The sequence below is a fragment of the Sturnus vulgaris genome, chromosome Z, assembly GCF_052056855.1.
Source record: "Sturnus vulgaris isolate bStuVul1 chromosome Z, bStuVul1.hap1, whole genome shotgun sequence".
Taxonomy (NCBI): Eukaryota; Metazoa; Chordata; class Aves; order Passeriformes; family Sturnidae; genus Sturnus; species Sturnus vulgaris.
In genome coordinates this window covers 69,322,051-69,346,903 of record NC_142283.1, presented here as the reverse complement: position 1 = coordinate 69,346,903, position 24,853 = coordinate 69,322,051, and the positions used below count along the sequence as shown (strand labels likewise).

Below are 24,853 nucleotides of genomic sequence, written 5' to 3'. Positions count from 1 at the left end.
TTGTCATTCACTGTTTTCTCTGCTGCTTTCTTTTGTGATGTTTAATTTTGGGTACTCAGGGTCTTTAGAATCACTCATGGTGGGCAGGAGGAAGATAAAGAATGTTCCAAAGGACTCTTGCAGATCTGCACTGCCACTATGCAAGGGACTAATCTCATTGATTTAATGGCATCTACTATTTCTGTATTTCCAAACCGCTCAGCCCTCATATTATCTTTGTTATTAACTGTTTCCTTTTATCTTGCTTCCAAGGGGAACATGGTTACCTTTTCCTCAAAGAGGACACTGATTTCTCTTTGTTTTCCCAAGTTACCTGCCTTGTTAAATAATACCTGCTTGAGAACTATCCTTCCACCTCATTCCAAACAAATTTTCCAGTAATTTCCAGTCTTCTGAGTTCAAAAGTCACTGAGGGAGATGGACAGGTTGGTTCATTGGCAACACAATTGCATCAGCCTTGTCTCCTTGTTTTGGAAGTTCTGCTAAAGAAATGGATGGTAATAGGACAATTCTTCTATCCCTTTCTAATGTGCCTCTGATTTCACATGAAATCTTTAGCTCATTGACATAGTCAAGATACAGTGATGGACTTTTCTGCAAATATTGTAAGGAGCAAGCAAAATAGGTCTAGTGAATCTGCGTGTCTTCATAAACAACCTTGTGATCTGTGCCATAAATTAGATGTAAAACATAGGAGTGATATAAATCTCCAACAGCGTTTTGCTGAAGATAATGACTCTTCAAAGTTTTTCTCTAACAATGTACCATCAATCAAATGATGCTATATGCACTATTCTTAAAACTGTGCTGGATTTGAGTTCTTGAAAATCAGTTTGAAATCATGTTAGAAATAATTATGAAAAAACATTGATAAAGGGACACTCTATTGATTAACAAAAATGGAGTATTCATGTTCTAATGACAGCCACAGACAAATAAAAGGTTTACCACAGCTACTCTATCAACACATCTCTATTAGTATGTTTATTACTAGTTTTATTAATATGTTTATTATTTAATAGTTTATTACTTTGTTTTGATTACAGATCATTTAAGCTGCAGGTACTTTTAAATCATGCCATTCCATTCTTCTGGTGTAGCTAGCTGGCCAGCAGAAACTGTGATTCGTGGAACCAGTACAAAGTCCATTCATTTTTTTTCTAAAACAAGATAAAAATAGTGAAGAAATGATAGGATGTAGTAGCTACAACATATATATTTGGTCAGAATTTAAAAGAAATTTTACTCTCACAGCTCACCAAGGTAATTATTTTATTGTATCCCCAACTATGACTGTACTGTAAGGGAATTCTAATGGAGAACCATCTGGACACAATTAAGTGCCACGTACTCTAGGATGACCCTGCTTGAGCAAAGGGATTGGACCAGATAACCCAGTGTGGTCCCTTCCAACCTGACCCATTCTGAGACTCTGTGTGATTCTGTGAAGGATGAATCAAAACTCATAGTGTGATTTTCAGAAGACTTAAATATCAGACTTCTGTTTCAAGAGTGAGGACTCCAATGTCTGAAACCATATAAATATCAGAAGCCAAAGTTAAGTTAATATTATTTTCTATGCCATAGCAGAGGAATTGTTTGTGAATATGTGCATGTCATGAATACTGATTGTGGTGTTTGCTTTCATGGCTGAAGAGGAACATGTTAATGATACAGTGCAGGAATAAAATTAATCTGCTTAAAAGGTTTCATTCTATTTTAATAAAACCAGCTTCATTGAATTAAGCAAAGGCTAACTTCATACCCTGAAAAGGGCAATAGCACTGACCTAGGGAATGTCCAGGAGTAGAGAAGCACATAGAAAGACATTCTCAGAATAGTTTCCAATCCTGCAAAACTTGATTCTTCAGTGACTTCCTGAGTGAGCCTGATTATCTACCTTTAATAACCTTCCATTTTTTTTGTGTTGAGGTTTTAAAATGCATATTTACTTTTGGTATGCCCATTGTATGAAGGACAGGTCTTCAGTTGGTCTAAAATCTATCACTTGCTGGTTTATTTAATTTATGCCACTTATACCTGTCCTTCTGATGTTACTCTTCCAGATCTGTATCATATTCTTCTCTCAATTTTATGTTTTCTACCTGTGGAATAACTTATGGAATAAGTAGCTCTAAGATGTGGTGCTGTAGGAAGGTGTTGTGATTTCCTTACATGGGGCTGTTAAGTCTTGCTGGCCATGCTTTCTTCAGAGTGTTTCATAGGTGAAATACTAAATGTAGCTGAGATATACTGAAGCTGAGAGAGGGCAGTGGAAATCTTCTGATACATATTTTTGGTGCAGGTAGAGGACCTCTTGCAAGACTTACCATGAAGTAGTTTCAGTGGGGAAGCATTCAACAATTTTCCCTATCTTTCCACCTCTTTTCCTCTTGTGGCTTCTCAGAAGGTAAGAGTCTTACAGCAATATGTTAAGCATAAAACCCAAACACTTTTTTTCTGGGCATAAAAACTACTACTGTTTATAGTAAAGGTAAAGAAGTTTGTGTCTGACTTTCCATTTTGGAGACCAGAGCATACATCCTCAAAATCCTGTTCTGTTTTATTTATTTTGTTTGTTTCTTGTTGTTTTTTGTTTTGCTTTTCAGTAAATTACAACAACAACAGCAATAATTTAATAATAATAATTTAATAAACCCCAGAAAGCAAAAACCCCACCAAAAGCCTGTGACAAAACCATACTTAGACATTTCTTAAAAATATATTTCTTCAAGCTGAAAATTACAAATCTGATGTAACACCAGCTTTGTTGGATTTCAGCATTCTGTTTATCAAGTAAGAGACTTCACTCTCCTAAACTGTCTTAATATTTTTTTCCTGGAAAATAAGTATCTTCCTTCTCCTTAAGACATAAGCTTTTTGACGGATAGTCTGACTGGAGATGAAATCTGGCCTTTTGAGAACTGTATTTTTAGTCTATTCTTATCCAGAATTCTATTCTAATCTCAAATTTTGTACTGTAACATTACTTGTCAAAACATTCAAATACAAATCTAACCATTCATAAATTCAATACACAGTTGTTGATCAAAGGTGATATCAAATTACAGATTTAAGTGAAATATATAAGTAAACCTACCCATCACTTCATCAACTGCATTTCTTAAATGCTCCAAATATTGGCTGAGCAATTATTCTAAACTGCAGCGACACATTTAAAGAGGCTGCTTACCTGGTTTTGAATAGCATAACTATTTCCCTTATTCACATGGCCGTTTTTCAATGCTTTCTCCCTGGCATGGTCTGCCATCAGGTCCTGGTGCAGGGTTATTACACCGGCGAGTTCGAGTGCTCTCTCCGTTGATGCAGGTGGACCAGGCACTCCAACAGCTCCAGCCTCCATCAGTCACACCTGGTATTAAGATCATAGAGGATTAGGCCATCTACATCTTAAGGTAGACCATGATTCAACTCAGTTACGGTGATTTTGCAGATCATTGCAAACTCCTGAACACAACCCCTCACAAAAATTTGGCTTTTGAAAATGCATTTGTCAGTGGCAATGCTTAAGAGTCCTGGGTTTTCAACATTTTTGTCATGCTCTAGAAACAAGCTCTAAGGTCCATTTTGGGCACCTGCACATTAAAAACCTGGCCACGGAGAATGAATTTACTGCACAGTAAATTTTTTCATTGTTGGTTGTGGTACTGCATTCTTTTCCCTTTTCCCCAGCCTAATATTAACCTAGCGCAGTAATTGTGAAACATGTTCATGTGCTAGCAGACACCGAGCTTTTGCAGAAAACTGAAGACAAAATAGTTTAGGATGTGGTGAGATTGCTATTGCCTGAAATCAGTTTACCAGTATTGCACCAGGCTTCAGTAATACTCCTGTGTACTTAAATGAACTTTGTGTCATTCCAAGACACAATAATGTATGTTGGACAATGAACTGGAAATTAGAGCACCCTCTTTTTGGAAAGAACCCAGTAACTTAGCTTAACTTCCACACCTTGCCCCTGAGATTTGACTGCAGTAGGTATAAGGAAGTGTTACGAAATGCTTCTGTTCTTATGAAGGCTCATTTTGTCAGCATATTGTTACAACAGATACACTCATTTTAGCTTATTTGGAGTATTTACTAACCTTTTACGAATGCAGATTTGGGAATTTGACAAGCAATTCCCTTAAAATAACTTGAGCACAGGCATGTACAGACTCCATCTACCAGCACAAGGGTGCCTCCATTTTTACAGGGTTCACATTTGCACACACTGTATTCGGTAATGTAGTCTTCAATTGCTCTTTCCAAATTTTGTTTCTTTAAATATGCATCCCTCATCTTAACTGGAACAAGTGTATGTATTGGAGAAGGCTGCAGAACATAAAAAAGCCCATGCATAACACACTTTCCCAAAGCTGTGAAGAAACAGTTAAGATAAAGACAATGTGTAAAAGTTCATAATAAACTTGGAGTCTCACCTCCATCTTAGAACAAAAGCTTTCAAGCTGTAAAAAGCCACAGCTTTGAAGAAGCTGTACTTACCCGCTGCTGTATCACCACTGGAGCATCAATCAAAGATTTAGCCCACTGTATGTAATCCTCTATATCAACCGCTTTGGATCCTCGTAGTAACATTTCTTTGATTTTAACTGAAAAGTCAATCTGCCCCCCCTCAACTAACGAAAGGACATCATCAATGACAGCATTATCATTCATTTCTGCTGCAGAAAAAAAAAAGAGTATGAAGAAGGATGTTTAATGTCCATGCATTTGGAAGAACTTCTGTCTTCCCAATCCCTCTTTGTAAAATGATTATAGAGAGAGCTCTTGGTTGTAGCAGAATCCAATATCTCTTTGGTCATACCTCTTATGTGGGAGGAAATCTTATTTTTTGATTAAATTAGAAAACCCTAGATCTGAAAGGAAAAGAAAGGGTAGGACAAACTGAGACACATTATGGAGATCACAGCCCTTTGATGACAAGCAGATGATAATGAGTAATTCTACTGTATCCCCTGAACTAAACCAAAATAGAGCAGGAATTAGAATAGTAGGAGCTTTTGCTTCATAATTAAAATGCAAGAGCAGAACACTGAAAGAACTGCCTCTTATGCACTTAGTTGTAGTAAATATCCCTCCCTTTTGCAATTTTTATTCCATGTGAAACAAAGCCCATCTCCAGACTCGTAAAGGAGCAGAGGGCAACAATGACAGGCAGAAGAACACAAACAGGCTAATCAGAGAAAGGGAGCCCCTGCTTTGACTTCTCCCAGGCCTGTTCCAGCAGAACCATTAACCCTGCAGAACAGGGCTGAGGATGAATCAGCTGTAAGATGAGTCAATGGATTGCATAAACTTAAATACTTAACATATATTTACAGAAATGCCATTGAAAAGGTAAAGGGGGGTTCAAGGTGGCTTTGGGAGGAGCAAACTTAAGAAAATAAAGGGATTAAGGCAAAAAAAGGGGACTGACTGCATATAGAAAAGTCATGATCTGTGAACTTCTCTGCTGTATACTGTCATTCATCTTTGCAGGCCGTCCTGGCTTACAGTTTACCAAATTCTATTCTAACTTTCTTCTGGGGTGAAGGGACTCTATTCTGTGTGCATGCATGTGTATAGAGCCCTGTGTGTCAGCAGGTAGAGCTGGACAAGGGCTGATAGGCTGACAGACCTCGTGTTTGTGGTGGTAACTATTGGAACAAGTTACAAAACATATGCTAGTATGTAATGAGTAGCAGGTATCAAGCCAGACTAGCAGATGAATATGGGATAAGTGGCTTGGGAGCCAAGTACCAGAGCAGCTGTTGCTATGGACTAGATCTGGTGGCTTTCCATGATGTAGTGACAGCAATGGTCAGCAAGGGACAACCAACAAATGTCAGCTACCTGGCCTCCTGCAAGGCCTTTGTTACAGTCCCACATGACTTCCTTATCTCCCAGTTGGAGACATATGGACCCGAAGAGTGGACTTATTGGTGGGCAAGAATTGGCTGGATGGACACAGCCAGAGGGTTGTGGTCAATGGCTCTATGTCCAGGTGGAGGCTGGTGATGGGTGGTGTCCCTCAGGGCTCTATTTAGGACCAATGCTCATCATCAATGATAGAGAGTGCACCCTCAGAAAGTTTCCAGATGACACAAAATGTATCCATTACATATCCCCATGACAGAGGGATTGGATTCCATCCTGAGACACCCAGACAAACTTGAGAAGTGAGGCTGCAAAAACCTCGTGAGGTTCAGCAGGTCCAAGTGCAAAGTGCTGCATGCAGGTCAGGCAATAGCAAGCCTGAGTACAGGCTGGGAGAAAAGCTCATGGAGAGCAGCCCTGCCCAGAAGGACTTGGGGGTGCAGTGGATGAGAGGCTGGACATGCCCTGGCCATGGCACTCCCAGCCCAGAGAGCCAAACGTGTCCTGGGCTGCATCCAGAGCCCTGTGGGCAGCAGGGCAAGGGAAGACATTTTGCCTATCTACTCTGCTTTCCTGAGATCCCACCTGTGTTCAGCTCAGGGGTCTCCAGCACAAGATGTGGACCCTGTGGAGCAAGTCCAGAGGAGGCCACAGAAATGGACACAGTGCTGGAAGACCTTTCCTATGAGGCTGAGAGAGGGAGTTGTTCAGCCTGGAAAAGAGAAGGCTCTGGAAAGACCTCATTGCAGTCTTCCAGTTCTTGAAGGGGACTTATAAAGAGAGAGGAGTACAATATTTTTACTCGGTTAGATAGTGACAGAACAAGGAGGAGTGGTTTTAAGCTCAAAGAGGAGAGATCTAGATTAGATTATGGAAGGAATTTCTTTACTCAGAGTGCAGTGAAGCAATTGAACTGATTACCCAAAAAACTGTGCCTTGTCCCTGTAAGTGTTCAAGGTCAGGTTGGATGGGGCTCTGGACTGCCTGATCTAGTGTGTTAAATCCCTTTCCAAAATGATGTGTTGAAACTAGATGATCTCTAAGGTACCTTCCAACCTGAACCATTCTATGATTTTATGTTTGCAGAGTGAGACAAATGGAGGAGCTGGGTTTCTAGGCCAAATACTGGAGAGACCTCAAAGTTCTGGATTTGACTGAGATCTGTTTGCATATGAGTGCATTTCTGTCTAAGGCAACTGGAGGTAAGAGGATCTAAAGGCCAGTTGCTGGATCGACTGAGCACCTAAGGCCAGTCCCTGGAGGCATCAGGTGTGTGTGCATGAGTGTCTGCACCAACAATAGGAATGGAGCTGTGGGTCTGATGTTATATGTCTCTGTTGCTAACAGGAGAGACTAATAATTGAGTTGCTGGGGCAAGTGGATATTTAAGGTCAACTGCTGGAGTTATCTGTTTTGATTATATATAAATATTGTGGGGGGACTGAAGTACCTGAGGATTGTCTTGCCTTGGACAAGGTGGCCTCCCAGCCCTCAACCATCTTGTGATTCTGTGATATTGCCCACTAAAAGGCTTTGTCCCTGATCAGATGGAGAAAAGGATGAAGCCATTTGTGCCATTTGTGTTTGCCTGAGCGCTGTCTGTATTTTGTCTGTATTTATTTGTGGCCAGTGATGTGTGTGTGTATGTGTATATGCATCATGCTGGTGTGTTCATGTGTGTACATGCTGGGAACACATTCTCAGGCTGTCTTGACTTGGGAGCATGAAAGAATGGGAATCTCACCTGTACTGCTCTACTGGATTTGGCTTTTCCCTAATAGCAATAACTATATTGATTATTCAGGGAAGCAACTGGTATTATCTTTCCTTAAGGAAAAGATATAACATAAATCAAGGATATACTTACATTTGTCTTTCTTATGAATAGTTTCACATTTACCACCATCAACATTAAAATTGGCTTGTATGCTTTTATATGCTATATTGCCATCTAAGTGATAACCAAGGCATTTTTTCACATCTTCTACAGTGATTCCTGGAAGTAGAAGTAAGTAATTAAATAGATTGAATAAGCATAAATAACGAGACATTATTATTCTTACAGAATATATTTCAGGCTTATTGGAAATATTTGAGCTTTCTTCTTCCCATTTATCTTTTACTTTTTCCTTGTCTATGTAATGAATATAAGGATGACTGTAATTGAAGTGCCTGAACAGTTGCAGGTGAGATCCATGGTGACTAGGAAAATACTAAAAATGGAATTCTGTTTTCCTTTATCTAGCTGAAAGCAGGTCTTCCTTTATGAACCATTTTATCCTTTTATTATATTGAAAGTTTGTCTTTTGCAGTTCCTCAATATTTACTTTTTTAATATAGTAAATTACTGAATTCTTTCAGTCTCTTTAGTCTAACCTCAATTATATTTCTCCACTCCTTTTCCCCATAAAATTATAAATCCACTGATCTCTTAAAAGTATGCTTTTCCCGTTAATTCTAATCCTCCTCTATCCACTATTGTTATTGAACCCAAAGGTATTATCTATGACTTCATTATCGTGTTCAGAAAGAATTTTGCTTAAAATTGGGACTTAAAAAATCCAGAACTACAATCTCCAGGTGCTAAACAGACTAATAGTGGGAAATGAAAGTGACATGTTTGTCCCATGTCCCTTTTCACAGCCTGAATATTTTTGATAATAATAGTGTTATTACAGCAGGTGCTCATTTTCAGATCTCCAAAATCAATGTGAGAATTGCCTTTTCTCACTTTATTTCAGTGTGATCACTTTAATCCTGCACAAACCCACATATATCTGAACGGCACATGAAGGAAAATTAAATTTCAACTTTCTGTTTTAATCAGGGCATGGAATATTCCATGAATGTTGAAAGCTATGAAATCAATTTCAACACACTCGTGCTCCATGTGGTTTCTAGAAAGCACTTCAGTTTAATCCTTGTATTTTGTCACCACCATATTCTTAAAGTGTTTGTACCACAAAAAGAATTTAGGGTTTAGGTGGGTTTTCTTATCTTTGGAAATCTTTTGTGAATCATGCAATTATCGCTCATGTATTCACAAGATTTGTTTAAGGGTTTTTTTTTGTCCCTCACAGACTTAAACCAGAGATTTCGAATAGGTCTGTAAGCTATAAAGGTTGACTCTTTTCTCTGTTAACTCATGTAATTCTACAATGTCAGGTATGCCACAAGCACCATGCACTGAACTGTGCTGTTCTCAGTATTTTTCCACATACACAGATGTACCATCACACGTCTCTGAGAGTCTGGGAACTTGGTCATAGCAAGGCCAGCAGAAAGCATACCTAGTCGAGACATCTCGTAATTATCCAGCACGTAAACAAGTTCATATTTTCCTCCTACGGTTCCAGAGACTGCATAGTGAGTTCCATAATCTTCTAGGAATTTGAAATACTCCCCCTTGTCATATTCAGCAGGAAGAAATTTTAAATCATCAAGGAAACTATCTGTGAGACGGATATCACGACTCCGAATTTGGAACCTTCCCAGCTGTATCTGTCCTTTTACATGCAGAAATGTTTGGTTCTGAATGCAGAGAGAAGAAAAGAGAGTGTCATTCTGATATGCAGCACAGCACAAACATCTATTCTGTTTTACTTGTAAAAAAGCTGCAGCACTTTTCAACATGGCATTCAATCTGGCATTATGGAAACCAGACAATCTTGTTTTATAAAAATTAAAAAGCCCTCTGATTTATACTGAGGAAGCAGCAAGAGAGTTATTTGAGTTCTTCCAATTTTGTAGAACTCTTCCCTTACTCATTTCAGCAAGATCTTTTGTGATCTATTTGACAGCAGGTCTCTTGAAACACAATGCCTACCAAAAAGTGGCCTTCTGACTTTTGTGACATTGAAAAGTAGTTCTACATGCTGCCTACTGAGGTCAGATGGAGTTTCCTCTTTGTTTATAGTCAGAGCAGACCTAAGTTCTCTCTCTTTTTGGATTACTTCCCTGTTATTCTTAGACTGTCAGAAGGAAGGGCGCATCTCCAATTAAAAACAAAACCCTACTGACTGTTAGAAAGAAGGGCACAGCTTCAATTAAAAACAAAAAAACCCAAATCAACATCACAAAAGGAAAATTAACAAGGAAAAAACTGCATATTATATATTTGAGCTATACATACATTGTAAGTGTAGGTATAGCACCTGATATTTTATTAAATTACACTCAAGCTGATTTTATATCCTATTCTAAATTAGGACCTAGCTACTGTCCGTAACTTGTGGAATAAAATTTTGTGAAATAGTTGCACTTAAGACACTAAGGGAGCACATGCCTTTCAAACCCCATTATTATTTGCAGAGTTTATGTGACTCCCTTAATAGTACTGCCCAATAGGAGGTATGTAAAAAGGACCTAGCACCTGACCATCACGTTATCCAGCACAATTTAAAAGATCTTAAACTGCTGGCTCAGATGCTGCTTAAGACTGGCAGAAATCTTAGGGCACCTGTATTACTGTGAGGAAATTTTTGTAGGTGCAATATTCCTGACAACCAGCATACATAGATTGTTTCTGTCCAGGTTCCTCCAGGCCCCTCCAGGATTCTGACTTTAACTTTCAGGTGGGCCCTGGAGGGATCTCATGCAGGGACTGTCACTCCACTACCCTGCAGCCCCATGACTTTGCATTGATAGAACTCGGCTTGTGACAGATTGTGACTCATTCTCTGAACTGATCTCTCAGCAAGAATTTGAGTCCAAAACTCCTATCACAGGCTATTAGACTATAAGCAAACATTAAAACCCCCTGAGCTATAAAGCTTGATGTTTTATGTCTGTGAAGGTTCATGGTTTGAGATTTAAATGGCTTGTTTCCATCCCAAGAATATTCGTACCAGTACAAAGGCAATGCTGGATTCAGCTTATTTATCTTTGTAGATCTTAGTCTTCAGCATTATTTTAATTAATCAGTGATAAAACTTAGCTTAGTTTTCCCTTATATCTATTTGACCTCCAGAGCTCTGAATGGGTCCTAGACAAGAAGACTGACAAACCTGAAAATTTTAATTAGCTGAGATAAATCTAGTATTCCTTGCATATAGTGCACTTCAGCTCTGTGGAGTTGATATGCCTTGTGTATGATGGCATAAAGTGTGGAAAAGGGTATATGACCTGATCAGTTAATTTCATTAGCACCTAGCTGCTGGATTAGGCCGTAATGTCATGTTTTGCTCATAATAGCTGAGGGAAAAGTTAAGTTTCTTCACAGTGGCTAGCATGGGACTGTGTTTGGGTTTTGTGCTGAACACAGGATTGATAATACAGAGATGTTTTTGTTATTGCTGAACATTGCTTACACACAGACAAAACCTTTCTACTTTTTGTACTGCTGTGCTGGCAAGGAAGTTGGGGGTGCTTGGAAATTTGGAGGAGACACAGCTGAGACAGGTGACTCAAATTGATCCAAAGGATTTTCCACACCATATGACATTGGCCTATGTATATAAAGTGGATTGAAGAAGGAGGAAAGGGGGGATGTTTGGAGAGATGGCATTTGTTTTCCCAAGACAAGGTACACGTGATAGAGCCTTGCTTTCCTGGAGATACCTGAACACCTGCTTTCCTGTGGGAAGCAGTGAAAGAATTTGTTGTTTTGCTTTGCTTTTGTGTATGAGCTTTGCTTTCCTGTTGAACTGTCTTTATCTCAACCCACGAGTTCTCTTGTTTTTACCCTTCCCACTCTCTCCCAAGCCTGCTGGTGGGGGAGTGAAGGAGCAGCTGCCTGGAGCTTGTCTGCTGCTTGGGATTCAACCATAACTTGTCTAGTATCACTTTTTGTGGTCTATCTCGTTTTGACTTCACTAAATGCTAAGGCTAGTTCTTTACTATAGAATAAAATAGGGTTTACGCTGTTTCAAAGGGCAGGTAGAGGAGGGCTTATGCACAATCTCAGAATAGGCTTGCTTTCCTCCAGACTGCAAGAACTGTGGGTAAGTGCAGGATGAGCATTGCTTATGTGAACTAGCACTGACTAAAGCTATGGAAGCATGCCAGTAAAACTGGATTATTGTGTACCAGTGCTAGTGCCTGTGCCTTATAGCCTTAGCTAGTTTATTAGTATAGATGTACCCAAATGTCTGAGATCTGACTTTATAGTGATTATTCCTAAAATTTATTTTTGTTTATATAGTGTAGGCCTACTCAGTGGCAATTTTTCATCATAAGACTTGATCTGATTTGCCCACATTGCACTAAATCAGAGCCACTCTTTAATCAGGATGAGACCAGAGGTCTTGATCCTTTCTAACACCAAGACCCTGAAGATGATCTAACACCCTGAAGATGAGGGTGTTTTGTAGTCAAATAAAACAGTGGGGAAAAGAAGATCCTTTGAGTTGTCATTTGGCTGTGTCTGAAATCTTGACCTTATTGTCACCAGTATTTCATTATTAAAAAGAAATAAATTAAAAAAAGCAGCAGCTGACTAGAATACTTAGATTATTATTGCCTAATTCTAACACTGAATAAACGGTACCATTTCTAAATAGTTATATTAAAACCTTTAAAAGAATTAATCTCACCCTTTCTGTGTACTCATGCAGGATGGAGCCAAATGTATAATTATTTCTGTAGTCATATTTGAAATTTCCTTCTGAAGCATTTCTGTTGCTTCCATCAGTAGGTGTGTATTTCAGAGAGAAGTCAGCACTAAAATGTTTCTCTTTTTGTATGTAAACTTCTCGTAACATTTGCACACGATCATGGTAGTACACAGATGAGAAACTTTTGTCTGCTTTTGTCTGAAAAAGAAGAAAGGTTGTAAGAGGAAACAACAGGCAGTAATAGAAAAATCTCTGTAGCACTTTAAAGCTCGACCTGTTGCAGAGCATATCAAAGCATTTTCTTACAGCTCTTTTTGCTTTTAAATGAGAACAGATGGAAATAGCACTCCCTCCACAAACTATCTCATCGGCATCAGTTCAGTGGTTCAAAAGTGAACAGAAAGCTGCATTGACAATAATTTAGTGAATATTAAATCTCAGCATGCAACACTGTCAAAGTAATTTACGTGTCTCAACAATCCCTTTACACTGTCTACAGCTTATGAGGGAAGAGGAGGGGCAGACACCGATCTCTTCTCCCTGTGACCAGTGACAGTACCCAAGGGTATGGTCTGAAGTTGTGTCAGGGGAGGTTTAGTTTGGATATTAAAAAAGTTTCTTCACCCAGAGGGTGGTTGAGCACTGGAAAACAGGCTCCCCAGGGCAGTGGTCACAGCACCAGCCAGCCAGAGCTCAAGTGTTTGGCAGTGCTCAGGCGTGACCCTTGTGGTGTCCTGTGCAGAGCCAGGAGTTGGACACAATGATCCTTGTGGGTCCCTTCCAGCTCAGGAGATTCCATGACTCCATGTGAGGAATGATAGTCTCTCTTTCCTAAAACATAGTTAAGATTTGCTAAAAGCTCCTGACTTCTGAAATAAGTCAGAATTATGATTCTGCCTTCTTTTCTTACAGCAAACAATAACTAATTTAGAATACCTGTTTCAGTGTTGTTTATTTTAATGTACTTTAGCATAACACCACATTTTAGCAACTGAAAATTGTTATACATCAAAACCAAACATAACCAGACATCTCTGGATCAGATTTATTCATTTTGAGAAGGACCTGGTTTAAATTGTATTTATCAAGTTCCTGCTTACAGTAATTTAGGAGGCAAAATTGTGCTTTGATTTCTGAAAAGTATCTGGTATTTTTTTTCAACAATCATCAACATTTTTGGTGTTCAAACCTCACTGAAAGTTGTAGTCTGAAACTTAAAAGCCTAACGATTCTTTTTTTCCCCCACGGGACAGAGAAAACCATCACTGGTTAGAAAAAACAAGTAGGACCAGAATATTGTAATGTTATGTCTACCTTTTTATCAGTGGCTTTTACATGTCCTTGAAAATGTAGCTTATTTGCTCTTCTACCTAGTAAAGTTGGATATCATAATCCTTTCTGTACACCTTCTGTTCATTTCTTCTGCTCATATTTTAAACATTCCAGAAAGTTAGTTCCATTTACTGTGCAAAGGTGCAGCATGAAGATGTGGGAGTTTGTCTGGCATAACTGAGCTTAATTGCCAAAGTAAATGATAACATAACCTCTTTTCCTCTGAAAGTTAGCACAAGCTTGAGCCTAAAAAGCTGCTGCCTGGCCCAGGAGTCTTCCGAGAGTATGCCAGGAGCTGGAATTCAATTAATTACATCCTATCTTGCAAAGGACTGAAACTTACATCGTAAGTGAGAACAGCCACATTCCACGGCTTGCGGTAATATGTCCGTGTGTTCCCATCACGCACCCGCTCACAAAGACCATTGAAAAAGTCATTGTCAAATGGGCTGGCCATTGGTTGCATTCCTAAAACATTGATTCTACAAGAGATATACAAGAGAAGTTATAGTTCAACAGAGCAGGTGTCAGCACACATGACCTGTAGACTGGAAAAGCTGTATTCTGTAAGAGATGGAAACTATAGCTGTGAAACTGAATCTTGCTCCATCTAAGCAGCTTGCCTCATCTCTTGTGGTTTCTCATCTGTGTACTGGAGATAGTTACATCTTTTGTAAAGTTCTTGAAGGATCATGTGTGAGAAATAAACAAATAAAAGACACTAAGCCTCAAACATGGTGAAAACCTTAGGCATAAAAGGAGGTAAAAAACTTGACCGATATATTGGTCAAGAACATTTGTTCTTGACAAGTACATCTCTGAGAAAGCATTCCTTATGGATTTAAAATGTACTTCTCAGCAGCTACATATATATTTTTTAATAACTTATAATAGTTTGTTTGCTGGTAGGTACTTGGTTATCAAGCGTTTACAACATCCATAAAATCTTTAGAAGGAATATGCAGCTACTCTTAGTGTTGTCTCTTCTTGCAGAGTCTGATCTAGTAGAATAGCAGCATTTTCTGGAGCATAAGGAGAAATCTGAACCATTACAAAACCAGGGAGGCAGGCTTATCAGCTGCATAGCTCTAGGCATCTATATATTGATGTACAAGAAATACTTCCAAAAACAGCTCCTTGGAGGATTCTGTACAATTGTCTGCCCTTTTGTACCTGTTTTGTAAATTTCAATATTTTCAGTATTTCCAATATTTACATCTGGCAAATGTATATGTAGATTTGTGAGTGTACAAAGTGGTAAACAAGTCATCCAAGTCACCAGTGTCATTACTGCACCTCTATACAACATTTTCTCATGCAGGATTTTAGTTACAGATTGTAACAGAAACTTCCAGAATTGCCTACATACTTGGTTTACTTCCCCATGCTAGAAAAGCAGCATTTTTGCTCTTGCACAGTGAGAAATGAAATGAAAAGGATGTATAACTTTCATTAAACACACGGTGGTGCTGTAGTATACTTTTATTTTCTGTCCAGTTTGGATTGCTGCCTTCTAACTCTATTTGTAGGTAAACATTATGTCACGTTTTCTTTTTGTTAGAGATGAAAGAAATGAAGAAGGGTCTAAGAACAGAAAGATTAATTTTCAACTTAGATTAATGATGAAAGCTCCTGTAAACAACAAAGATCCAAGAAGTGGACAATGCAATGCTAGAAGAAAGCTGCACATAAAGTGTTGTTGCAGTAAGGCGTTGCATTGTATAAATAGCCAAGAGATATTTTTTTCCATTTTGAACATGCATAATAGAAAAGTAATTGAAAATTACTGATTGGTTGTGAAATATCATTAGAAACTAATCTATATACCTATAAATGTTACATTTAAATAAAATGTAAGTTTATACATTTGACATATATGCATGATTCTGTTTACTAACATTATGATTGATTTATACTGTCTGCATATTTTATTGTCACAAGAATACAAAATAAAATGGTAATCAAGTGTTCTTGCAAAGGCTACTTAGCACTTCTGAATACAAACACTACCATGATTCATATTGCACTTTTGGGAATGTCACTGTGCCTTAGTCTTTTCAGCTGGCTTTGGAGAAAATCCCAAACTCTTCACTAGGCCCAGTATTACTTTTTACTACACACCCATGTCCTGCAGTCCTGCCAACTTCAGACACGTCAATATCAAGGTTCCGGCATGGTGGTCGTGGGTCAGATTCACACTCATCTTCATCAGAATAGTCTCCACAGTCATTATCTACATTGCACACAAGTCTTCGCTTTATACATCGACCTGGTCAAGGAATAAAACATTGCCTGAGTGCATTTTTGTCAAGATGGACTTTAAATGGCACCCTCAGCTACTCCATATTAAGATCTTCCTCTGCATATATTTCTACTGCCACTTTCAAATGACAAAAAACCTGCATTCTACTGTTATATGTAAGTTAGTAGGATGACTGAGAAAAGTAAATGGCAGGAGAACTGCTGTCACCTGCAGAAAATCCTAGACTATTCTGTAGTAACCTTCAAATGTTAGGTTAGTTTAGGTTAGTTGGGGTTTTCTTATATGTATTAAAAGAATACATGGAAATATCAATTCAACATCAACAAAAAATTCTTTGTAAATCATTTAAATTGTTGCTATTTGGGCTATATTATATGAATAATATAGACATGTAGTGTCCAAAATTATAGTGATCTGTGTTCTAAAGCAACAGGGAAGTAGTAACTTTCCTGAGTTTACATATCACAAGTTACACAAAGACTTTTTTTTTTTTTCCTACAGAATTTAAAGACTGTGGTAAATTAGATGTAGCATGATAAAACAATACTTTGATATCATAAGCCTCACCTGGAAATGCCACACAATCCCTGTGAACTAGTAGTTAAAGGTGTACTTTCTAATCTTAAATTGCTTTATTTGCACTTTTCAGTATTTGAGTTAAAAGAAATACAAAAAAGGGCTCGGAACGTCAAATTCATTCACCATCTTTCTGGTTTTGTTTTGGGCAATTTTTGCTGCTATTAACTTTTCCTGCTTTATTTTTATTTCTGATGAAGCTTGAGCGCTACATTTATATTCCTTGTATCACATTACAAATTTATATCTTATTTTGGATCTAGATGCATGCTGGTCTCCAACTAGCACCTATTGTACCAGTTAGATCGGTAAACTTCCATATCCATTCTTTTAAAATTCCTAATTTTTCTCCTGGTGATTTTCCATAAAACCTAGTGATTCAGTAGCAATTGGGGCAGTTAAGCTAGAAGAAAGGATATGGTCAGTATGGTCAGCTTCTAGCCATGGAGTGGAAGTTACAGAAGAATTTAAACTAGGTGCAAATTAAAATGGAAGATGAGAGGAATATACCCCTTCTTAAGCAGTTTTGCTGCTGTGGTTTTGGCATCGTGGCTGTGAACCCACCTGTCCGTGGACTGTTTTTAAATGCTAACATGAGGCTGATGTAACTTATTCACAGAACTAAAATGTGTTTTCTGAGTCACTGCTTTCTTGCTATGGCATGAAGGCAAAACCTACCCGAACTGCACTGGAAGTCAGTACCACAGTCTGGTTCTGATTCTTCAGGACAGACTTCACTGGTTTTACAGGTCTGTGTGTCTCCTAGGGCCTCCAGGCACGCTTTTCCACCAAACTGCCCGAATCTTTCAATACGTCTGGAGCGAAACTTGAAAGAAAAATAACGCTATTAATATAACTCAGAGAGAAAAGAGAACCAGAACTTCAGGGCTTCCAGCAGAACTTAGAGATTTTCAAAACTAAACATCTTTGGTGAAACTGTTTGTTGAAAATCCACAGGAACAATTAATGAATAAAATAACATTGAATGAATAACTATGATTAATTATACTTAGCTAATATGCTAAGTTTTCACTATTTAATTTACTTCATTATTTTGTTTATTTCTCTCCAGTGTGGAAATGAATAATTTCTATTTTGTATGTTTTCACATCTTTGATTTTTTAAAGCCTTTAAAGAACTCCCCATAGGAAATAAAAATTTGCTTCAGAAGAGAAATCGTGGGGTTTTTTTTTGTTATTTGTTTGTTGTTTGTTTGTTTGTTTCAATTTAAAAATGGAAAAATATATTGAAAAATAATGTTTTAAACAGAAATGCACACATGGCCAAAATAGATACTTTCTATGAAGAAAATTTTTGAATGAAAACACTTGAGCAGTATTGCACAACTGGATGTAGTATTCTCTTACTCTGCGGCTTCAAATCTGACATTATTATGGGTTTCATCAAATCATGAACATACAGTATTAAGAGCTGCAATCTGACACTTTCTCACTAGCAAAAGGCAGACAGATATCCCTTTGGCTGTGACTTTGGAACAAAGACTTCCAAGGACAGCTTACCCTTTGATTGGTGCATGGGTCGCAGGGCCCCCAAGCGCTCCAGCTGCTCAGTTTGCAGTCTATTGGAGATGGAGCATTCAGTTCCCTTGTTCCCCTGTGGAAAGCTTTTTCTGAAGAGCTGTCAAACAAAACATTCCAGTACAGTCCTGGGCACTATATTAAATCACATATGAGTTTGTATTTGAACCATAGACCAATATTTTGGAAGCATCTTCAAGCTGATTTCTGTTTCACTTTCATAGCAGTACTTAGATGTATCTATCAACAGCTGCCTAATATTAAATTCTTTGGTGGTTTAAAATTACATTAAAAACAACTTTGAAGACTTAATAAGCCAGGTCTTTTCCTCTTTTTTAGATCTTTGTGCATACAAATGGTCTTCTGGTGGGTCATGTTATTGAAGAGAATGAAACAATAATACACAGAGAACATCTGCAGTCTCCTATTCAGACAATGGTTGTGCTACCCAATATGTAAAGCTAAGACTAACACAAAGCAACACATCTCAAGTGGATGTAGCACTTCAATACATCTTTGTGATTTTAGCTAAATGACTTTGATGGTATTGCTCTTAACCCTGGATAAAAGCATCAATGCCTTCCAGAGTTGAAAGAAGACTCATAAATAAAGGTATTACTTGGGAACAGGATAACTTATATTGCTGGAAAAAACAGACATGTTTATCTCTCTTACTATTCTTCAGCTTGCCAAGTTGAGTACTCTTGTAGTTAGGCCTATTTTTTTTAGAGTGACTTGTCATTTTGATGCACAGTTTTAAATATCATTAAAGTTCAGTATGTGTAAGGCCATTACTTAACAGAAATCAAATTTCTTTTAAGCACCCACTGGTAGATATTAAAAACTGATACATTATAGAATGACTTATCAAGTTTAAAAACCAAGGCTAGTAGTTTACTCGTGACCTTATCTTCAATGGTAAATAGCAGAAGAATAAAGGAGCATTGAAGTCTGACTTGCCTTTTTACTCTCAGTGACTTATTCCAATTTGGCCTTACATGATGAGTATTTATTCTCTGTGAAGCAATTCTCTCTCTGCATCTCTCCAAGTCAATTCTCTGATGTCTGCTCTGCAATGGGACCTCCTTTGCTGACCCCAGCTGGTTGGCAGCTCCTGCAGTGTGAGGTACCTATGGGTTTTCATTGCAGGCTGGGCTTTGCCCTCTGCTCTTTGACCTCCTTACATCATACAAATATCACAGGAGTCCAAACAAATGTAACCTGATTCCATAAGATGAAGAAATCTGCAGTTTGGATGACAAAGACATCACAGTTGATCCAACTTTCTGGTGCCATTTATTCTGTATTAAGTTTACATATGTACTAAGTTGCTATTGAGAAAATAAATTGACCTCTTTTCAGCTATCAAGCCTTAACCAGCTCAGGGATCAGACTTGCCCAACATTTTGCCATGACAGCTATTAAACAGAGAAGTAGGTTACCCGGGGAAATGGCAGAATGTCCTCTCCTGGAAATATGAAACACTATTGTCAGGATCCCTGGATAACCTAATCTAAACCCCTGTTTTGAAGAGAAGATCTCCAGAAGTTCAACCTAAACTTTTCAATGTATTCAGCAGTTCTGTGAAATTATGGAAAGTTGTATTGTATTTGAAATTTGATGTAGCTCTCTAGCCTCTTCAGAACCAACTCTTTCATCTGTAAGTAGCTCATCTTACAAGTACCTTACACTAAGGAAGTAGTCCTTAAAAAGTTCCTTTACAGTTTTTTATGTATTTCCCACCACTCAGCATGACAGTAACATCAACAGTGGGGAAAAATTAAAATCTATTTCTCTGGTAAATGGATGAGAATCAGCTTGTTCCTTACTATATCTGCAGGATGCCTTTTCATCTTCTTACTAATGGAGGACTGCAAACCTCTGAGTAACAACATCTATTCTGGCATCTTGGGTTGAAGACTGACAAGTTGTCCTTAAAGACAGTAGGAGTGAGAACCCTTAGAAACGGGACCTATAAGATATATTGAGGCATCTAATGGGAAGTCTGGAAACAGATAGCTGTCTTATTCCTAGCAACTACCAAGTATTCTGATGTTAGACAAGTTTACATTGAAATATATTTCTGAACTGTTAAATTATTCCTGTAAAAATAGAGCCAAAAACCCTTACAGGTGGTAAGGATTAATCATGGAAAGCAGCCATGTGCCTAAAGAAGCAATCAGACTCAAATTATTTCAGGTTCTAAAGAGTCTCCCAGAAGTTGTTGTAAGACATTATTTAGAGTCTAAAATAAAAATCAGAAAAGACTGAGTTGAAGTCTCTAATGCAAATGGAAGTCTTGCCATCAACTGTCTGCAAACTAGAGCTGATGGTAGTCTGGGACTGACTTTCAGATAGCAACATTTTTCATATAATTAAAGGCCTTTTCCAACCTAAGTAATTCTATCATTTTATGATAATCACAATTTAGCAACTTTTCCAAGAATACTCATGGAGTAATGCCCACAGACCCACGGGCCTCTCCAGTATAGTATATGAAGTTCACATGATTTCCTGCAGATTCAGATTTAGGGTTTTGAATTTACTTGAGGTTAGAGAAATAAAAATAAAAATGAAAAAAAATTCAGAAAAATCTCATGGCAAATTATTCATAAACTCTGAAACACCACTAATGCATCCACTATTTAGATTATCTGGGAAATCAAAGGGACATATATTCAACAATGTTGTTTAAAAGAATCAAGATACTACAAAAATTTGCAAACTTGTCACCTCCATATTAAATTTGAAGAAAAAGTGTTGCTGAAAAAACACACTGAAGCAGATGCTTAGTCACAGTTTATATAGGAGAGGAGGTAAAAGCAGTTCAGCTACTGAAGAACATCACTGACGGTGACAGTTGAGAGCACAAACTTTAGAGGTGGGCATGGAAATCAAAATACCTTCTATCTTTTATCTTTTATCTTTTATCTTTTATTGAGAGGTTTGAGGAACAGAGGAGCACCCTTTGGAAAGCAAAAGCTGTTTCACAATCAGTGCACAGAACAGTTTGCACCTTGTCTTGGATTGCACAGTACACTATACACCTGCAGGCCACATGGCTTTGGTGATTTGTTGTTGAGTCATACTTCAGAATAGAGAGCTGCTGACTTCATCAGATACAAAATGGATGACTCAAAAAAACCTCTTGATTTGATGACTGACCTAGAAATAAGGCACACTCTCTTGAATTTGAAGACAAGATAGCATCACATAAGAGCATAACTTTGCCAACTGTAGTTGCTAGCACCATCTTCAAACTGCACAGCCTTTGGTATGCTGGGGAGCCAAGTTGCTGGCTAATGTTGCCAGCTATGAATTCTCTCTAATTAATCATATCTTCTGTCTGGACCATTTCTAACTGAACGTGCTGAACATGTGCTTTATTTGGATCTGAATGTTAAAATAATAATGGTCATCAAAACATAAGGAGCAAGTGCCTGCCCAGTCTAGTGGTCTTTTGTGGTGGAATACCTCCATCAGTGGACAAGAGAAGGGCTGCAGATGTCATTTATCTGGACTTCTGTACAACCTTTCTCATGGTCCCTCACAACCGTATTCTCTCTGAATTGGAGAGAGATGGATCCAATTCCATACTGATAGATGGATAAGAAAGTGGTTAGATGGTCACATCCAGAGGTTAATGGTGAATAGCTCAGAGTCCCAGTGGACATCAGTGACAAATGGTGTCCCTCAGGAGTCTGTACTGGGACCAGTCTTATTTGATATTTTCAATAATGACACAGACGAAGGAATTGAGTGCACCCTCAGAAATTAGCAGGTGACACCAAGCTGAGTGGGGCTGTTGGCAGTTCTGAAGGATGGGATGCCATCCAGAGGGACTTGGACAAGCTCGAGAAGTGTGTCCATGGGAATCTGATAAGGTTTAACAAGGCCAGTGCTGGTGCTCATCTGGGTCAGATCAACCCCTGGTATCAGCACAGGCTGGGCATGAACAGCCCCAGAGCAGCCCTGCCCAGAAGGGCTTGGGGGTGCTGTGGGTGAGAGGCTGGACATGCCCTGGCCATGGCACTCCCAGCCCAGAGAGCCAAACGTGTCCTGGGCTGCATCCAGAGCCCCGTGGGCAGCAGGGCAGGGAGGGGATTCTGCCCCTCTGCTCTGCTCTGCTGAGACCCACCTGGAGCACTGCATCCAGAGCTGGGGTCCCTGCACAAGAGGGACAGGAACTTGCCAGAGTCCAGGGGAAGCCACTAAGATGCTCAGAGGGATGGAGTACCTCTCCTGTGAGGAAAGGGTAAGAGAGTTGGGATTGTTCAACCAGGAAAAGAAGTGGTTTAGGGGTGACCTCACTGCAGCCATCCCATACCTGAAGGGAGCCTACAAGCAAGATGCAGAGGGGCTTTTTACAAGAGCATGGAGTGACTGGATAAAGGAGAACAGATTAAAAGAGAGGAGGTTTGGATTAGATATTAGGAGGAAGTTCTTTGTTATGAGGCTAGTGAGACATTGGCACAGCTTGCCCAGTGGAATTATGGATGCCTCATCCACAGAAACATTTAAAGCCAGACTGGATGGGGGTCTGAGCTACCTGGTCTAGTGAAAGGTGTCCTTGTGCACAGATGGGACCTTCAAGATCATCTTGTCCCTATCTTCCTACCATCTGCAGGGACATCTCCCACTAGACCAGGTTCCTCAAAGTCTTATCCAGCCCGGCTTTGAACACTCCCAGTGTCGGTAATCCACAGCATCCCTGGGAAACCTGTTCCAGAGTGTCACACCACACCCCAAGAACTCCTTCCTAATAACTAACCATAATTTCCCCTCGTTCGGAGTGCACCCATTCATCCTCATCCTATCACTATAGTTCCTGTTGAAGAGTACATCTCCAGGTTCCCTGTAGGCACCTTCAGATACTGGAAGGTCTGGGGACTATAAGGTCTCCACACAACCTTCTCTAGGCTGAACAGCCCCAACTTTCTCAGCTGTTGTTGTAGGGAAGGTGCTCCAGTCTTCTAATTCCTCTGGACTTGCTTCAACATATATCTATTATAAGGCTCACGTTTTTTCATCTCTTAGTTTTGACCATCCTTGTGAATAACACATTCCGGGTAGAGTAGCTCTTTAGTTTTTTTTCACATGACCATTTGGTAGGGACTAGGCCTTTGTTCTCCTCCTAGTAGTACTTGCAGTGAAAACACCAAGGCTGTATTTCCAAAGATTAGAAATAGGCAGTCTAGGTGACTTTAAATTCTAAGGGAAGCACTGTCAGCATAAAATTGTGCAGCTTCAGAAACAGATGGAGATTAGGTATTTTCACACAGCATGCAACCCAAAAAAGGTACCTGGGCTTCACCTGCCTGCAAAAATACGCCTTCAGCTGCTATCAGACACCTTTTTTGTGTCACATATATCCAAAATAAAGAAATAAATCATTGCTATCTGACTCCTCGAAATACAGCAAGAAGTAGTTTTCTTTTTCACAGGACATCTGAGCAAGGTACTATTAGAAATGTCCACACTGATTGTTTATGCCCTGTGTTAGAGAAACAAAACAGTGGAGGCAGCTGCAGAAGAAAAAGAACACTTACCTTCTGCCTTCCCCCAAAATTGAGGTAACTGTCTCTACATTGCATAGTATAGCTATAAGCTGCAGAATAACATGCATGATCCTCATTTTGTAAGTGAACAGACTAGAATTGTTGTGACTGAATTTGTAATTTATTTGTTCCTCTTGTTATTTATTACCAAGTGAACAAACAAAAAGCAATGTGTACTGAAGAATGCCAGTAACTGGCCAAATCTGCCTTACTGTAAGTGCTCTAAAGTCCACTTTTTAGAAATTTCACTTTTTCCCTGAATGAGGAAATACTGTGAAGTACTTACAAGGTTAAAAATAAACCAATTTTGTTTAACAGTTCCTTCTGAATATAGAAAGACATTATGTATTGAATTAAGAGAATCATTAACTGCCTAGTAAAAAAGCTGTCATAACAGTGACTCATGTAAAGAACAAGTAGTTCCTAAAGCAGAACTGTTTACAAGAGCAAGTTCAGTGTATAACAGCTTTGGCATCCTCATTTGGAGTACTGGAGGACTAAAGTCCCAAGATGCTTTTTTTCTTCCTCCCCCCACCAATACATAAGAACAACACATTTTTATTGTGGGTTTGCATAAGATTAAAACTCTTAGCTTTCACTCTGTCACAAAAACCCAAACCACAAGCCAGCTCTTTAGAAGAGCATTCCTTTTCAGTAGATTGCAGTAATCCACATTTAAGGCATCATGTGTTGGACACAGTCACAAGTCACTCATACATAAGCTGTTTTTAAGCCATTAAGAATTACATACCTGGATACAATCTTAAAATTATGATCCAGGGTAAAGATATTCCAAATTACCACGGGTAATTGAAAAAACAATAAAAGTAGTTTTACTTTTTTTCTGTTCCCTGCTTTTTGTGGCAGGGTGAGGGAAGTGTGTAAAGAAAAGCAGGCAAATTTCACCCCTATTCAAGCCTTGATTTGGATTATTTCATTTAAAGAAATTTTCATTTGCTGCAGCTATGGTCCAGTTTGATGAGTCCAGTTACAATAAACTCATTTATTAGGCAAGAATGCAAGACACAGACACTTGTAATATTGTATTGTTTCATCAAATCTGCTATCAGAGTTCATGGTTCTGTAAACAGCTATTCAAAGTTAGCTAGCATATTTGATCAGCTTGTAGGAGGTTCTACTCTAAATGATCAT

At 38.8% G+C, this 24,853-nt stretch overlaps 1 protein-coding gene and 1 long non-coding RNA gene across 6 annotated transcripts in view; one reads left to right on the top strand and one right to left on the bottom strand.

Moving 5' to 3' along the window:
• Nucleotides 1-24,853, top strand: part of LOC148219907 (uncharacterized) — a 105,171-nt gene that overhangs the window by 5,139 nt on the left and 75,179 nt on the right. Inside the window, exons 2-3 of one of the 2 annotated variants that reach the window (XR_015799335.1) lie at nt 2,306-2,410; nt 6,967-7,101. This is a non-coding gene — a long non-coding RNA (uncharacterized LOC148219907). Of the gene's footprint in view, nt 1-2,305; nt 2,411-6,966; nt 7,102-24,853 lie in introns of those variants that run through there. The other variant, XR_015799334.1, reaches the window with a different exon arrangement.
• C9 (complement C9) lies at nt 955-23,796 on the bottom strand. Of its 4 annotated transcripts, none has more exons than XR_015799332.1 (12): nt 23,693-23,796; nt 18,126-18,243; nt 17,284-17,431; nt 15,888-16,035; nt 14,110-14,248; nt 12,414-12,632; nt 9,171-9,411; nt 7,748-7,876; nt 4,507-4,685; nt 4,107-4,379; nt 3,194-3,373; nt 955-1,160 (listed from the first exon to the last, which is right to left on the bottom strand). XR_015799332.1 is itself a non-coding variant. In XM_014875519.2 (12 exons), exons 1-11 carry the CDS (start codon nt 23,776-23,778, stop codon nt 3,222-3,224), a joined length of 1,788 nt encoding a protein of 595 aa, XP_014731005.2. In that variant the 5' UTR covers nt 23,779-23,796; the 3' UTR covers nt 955-1,160; nt 3,194-3,221. The 4 variants fall into 4 exon arrangements, 2 of the variants coding, with proteins under 2 accessions (XP_014731005.2, XP_088012327.1); XR_015799333.1 differs by having other exon boundaries at nt 18,126-18,219; XM_014875519.2 differs by having other exon boundaries at nt 4,107-4,335.

Excerpts from the sequence above, each read along its gene's own strand:
- C9 (XM_014875519.2), bottom strand. The coding sequence starts at position 23,778 with ATGAGGATCATGCATGTTATTCTGCAGCTTATAGCTATACTATGCAAT. Across the intron at positions 16,036-17,283 it reads TGACTTCCAGTGCAGTTCGG|GTCGATGTATAAAGCGAAGA; the intron begins GTAGGTTTTGCC and ends TTCCTTGACCAG. Across the intron at positions 3,374-4,106 it reads CAAATCTGCATTCGTAAAAG|GTGTGACTGATGGAGGCTGG; the intron begins GTTAGTAAATAC and ends TCTTAATACCAG.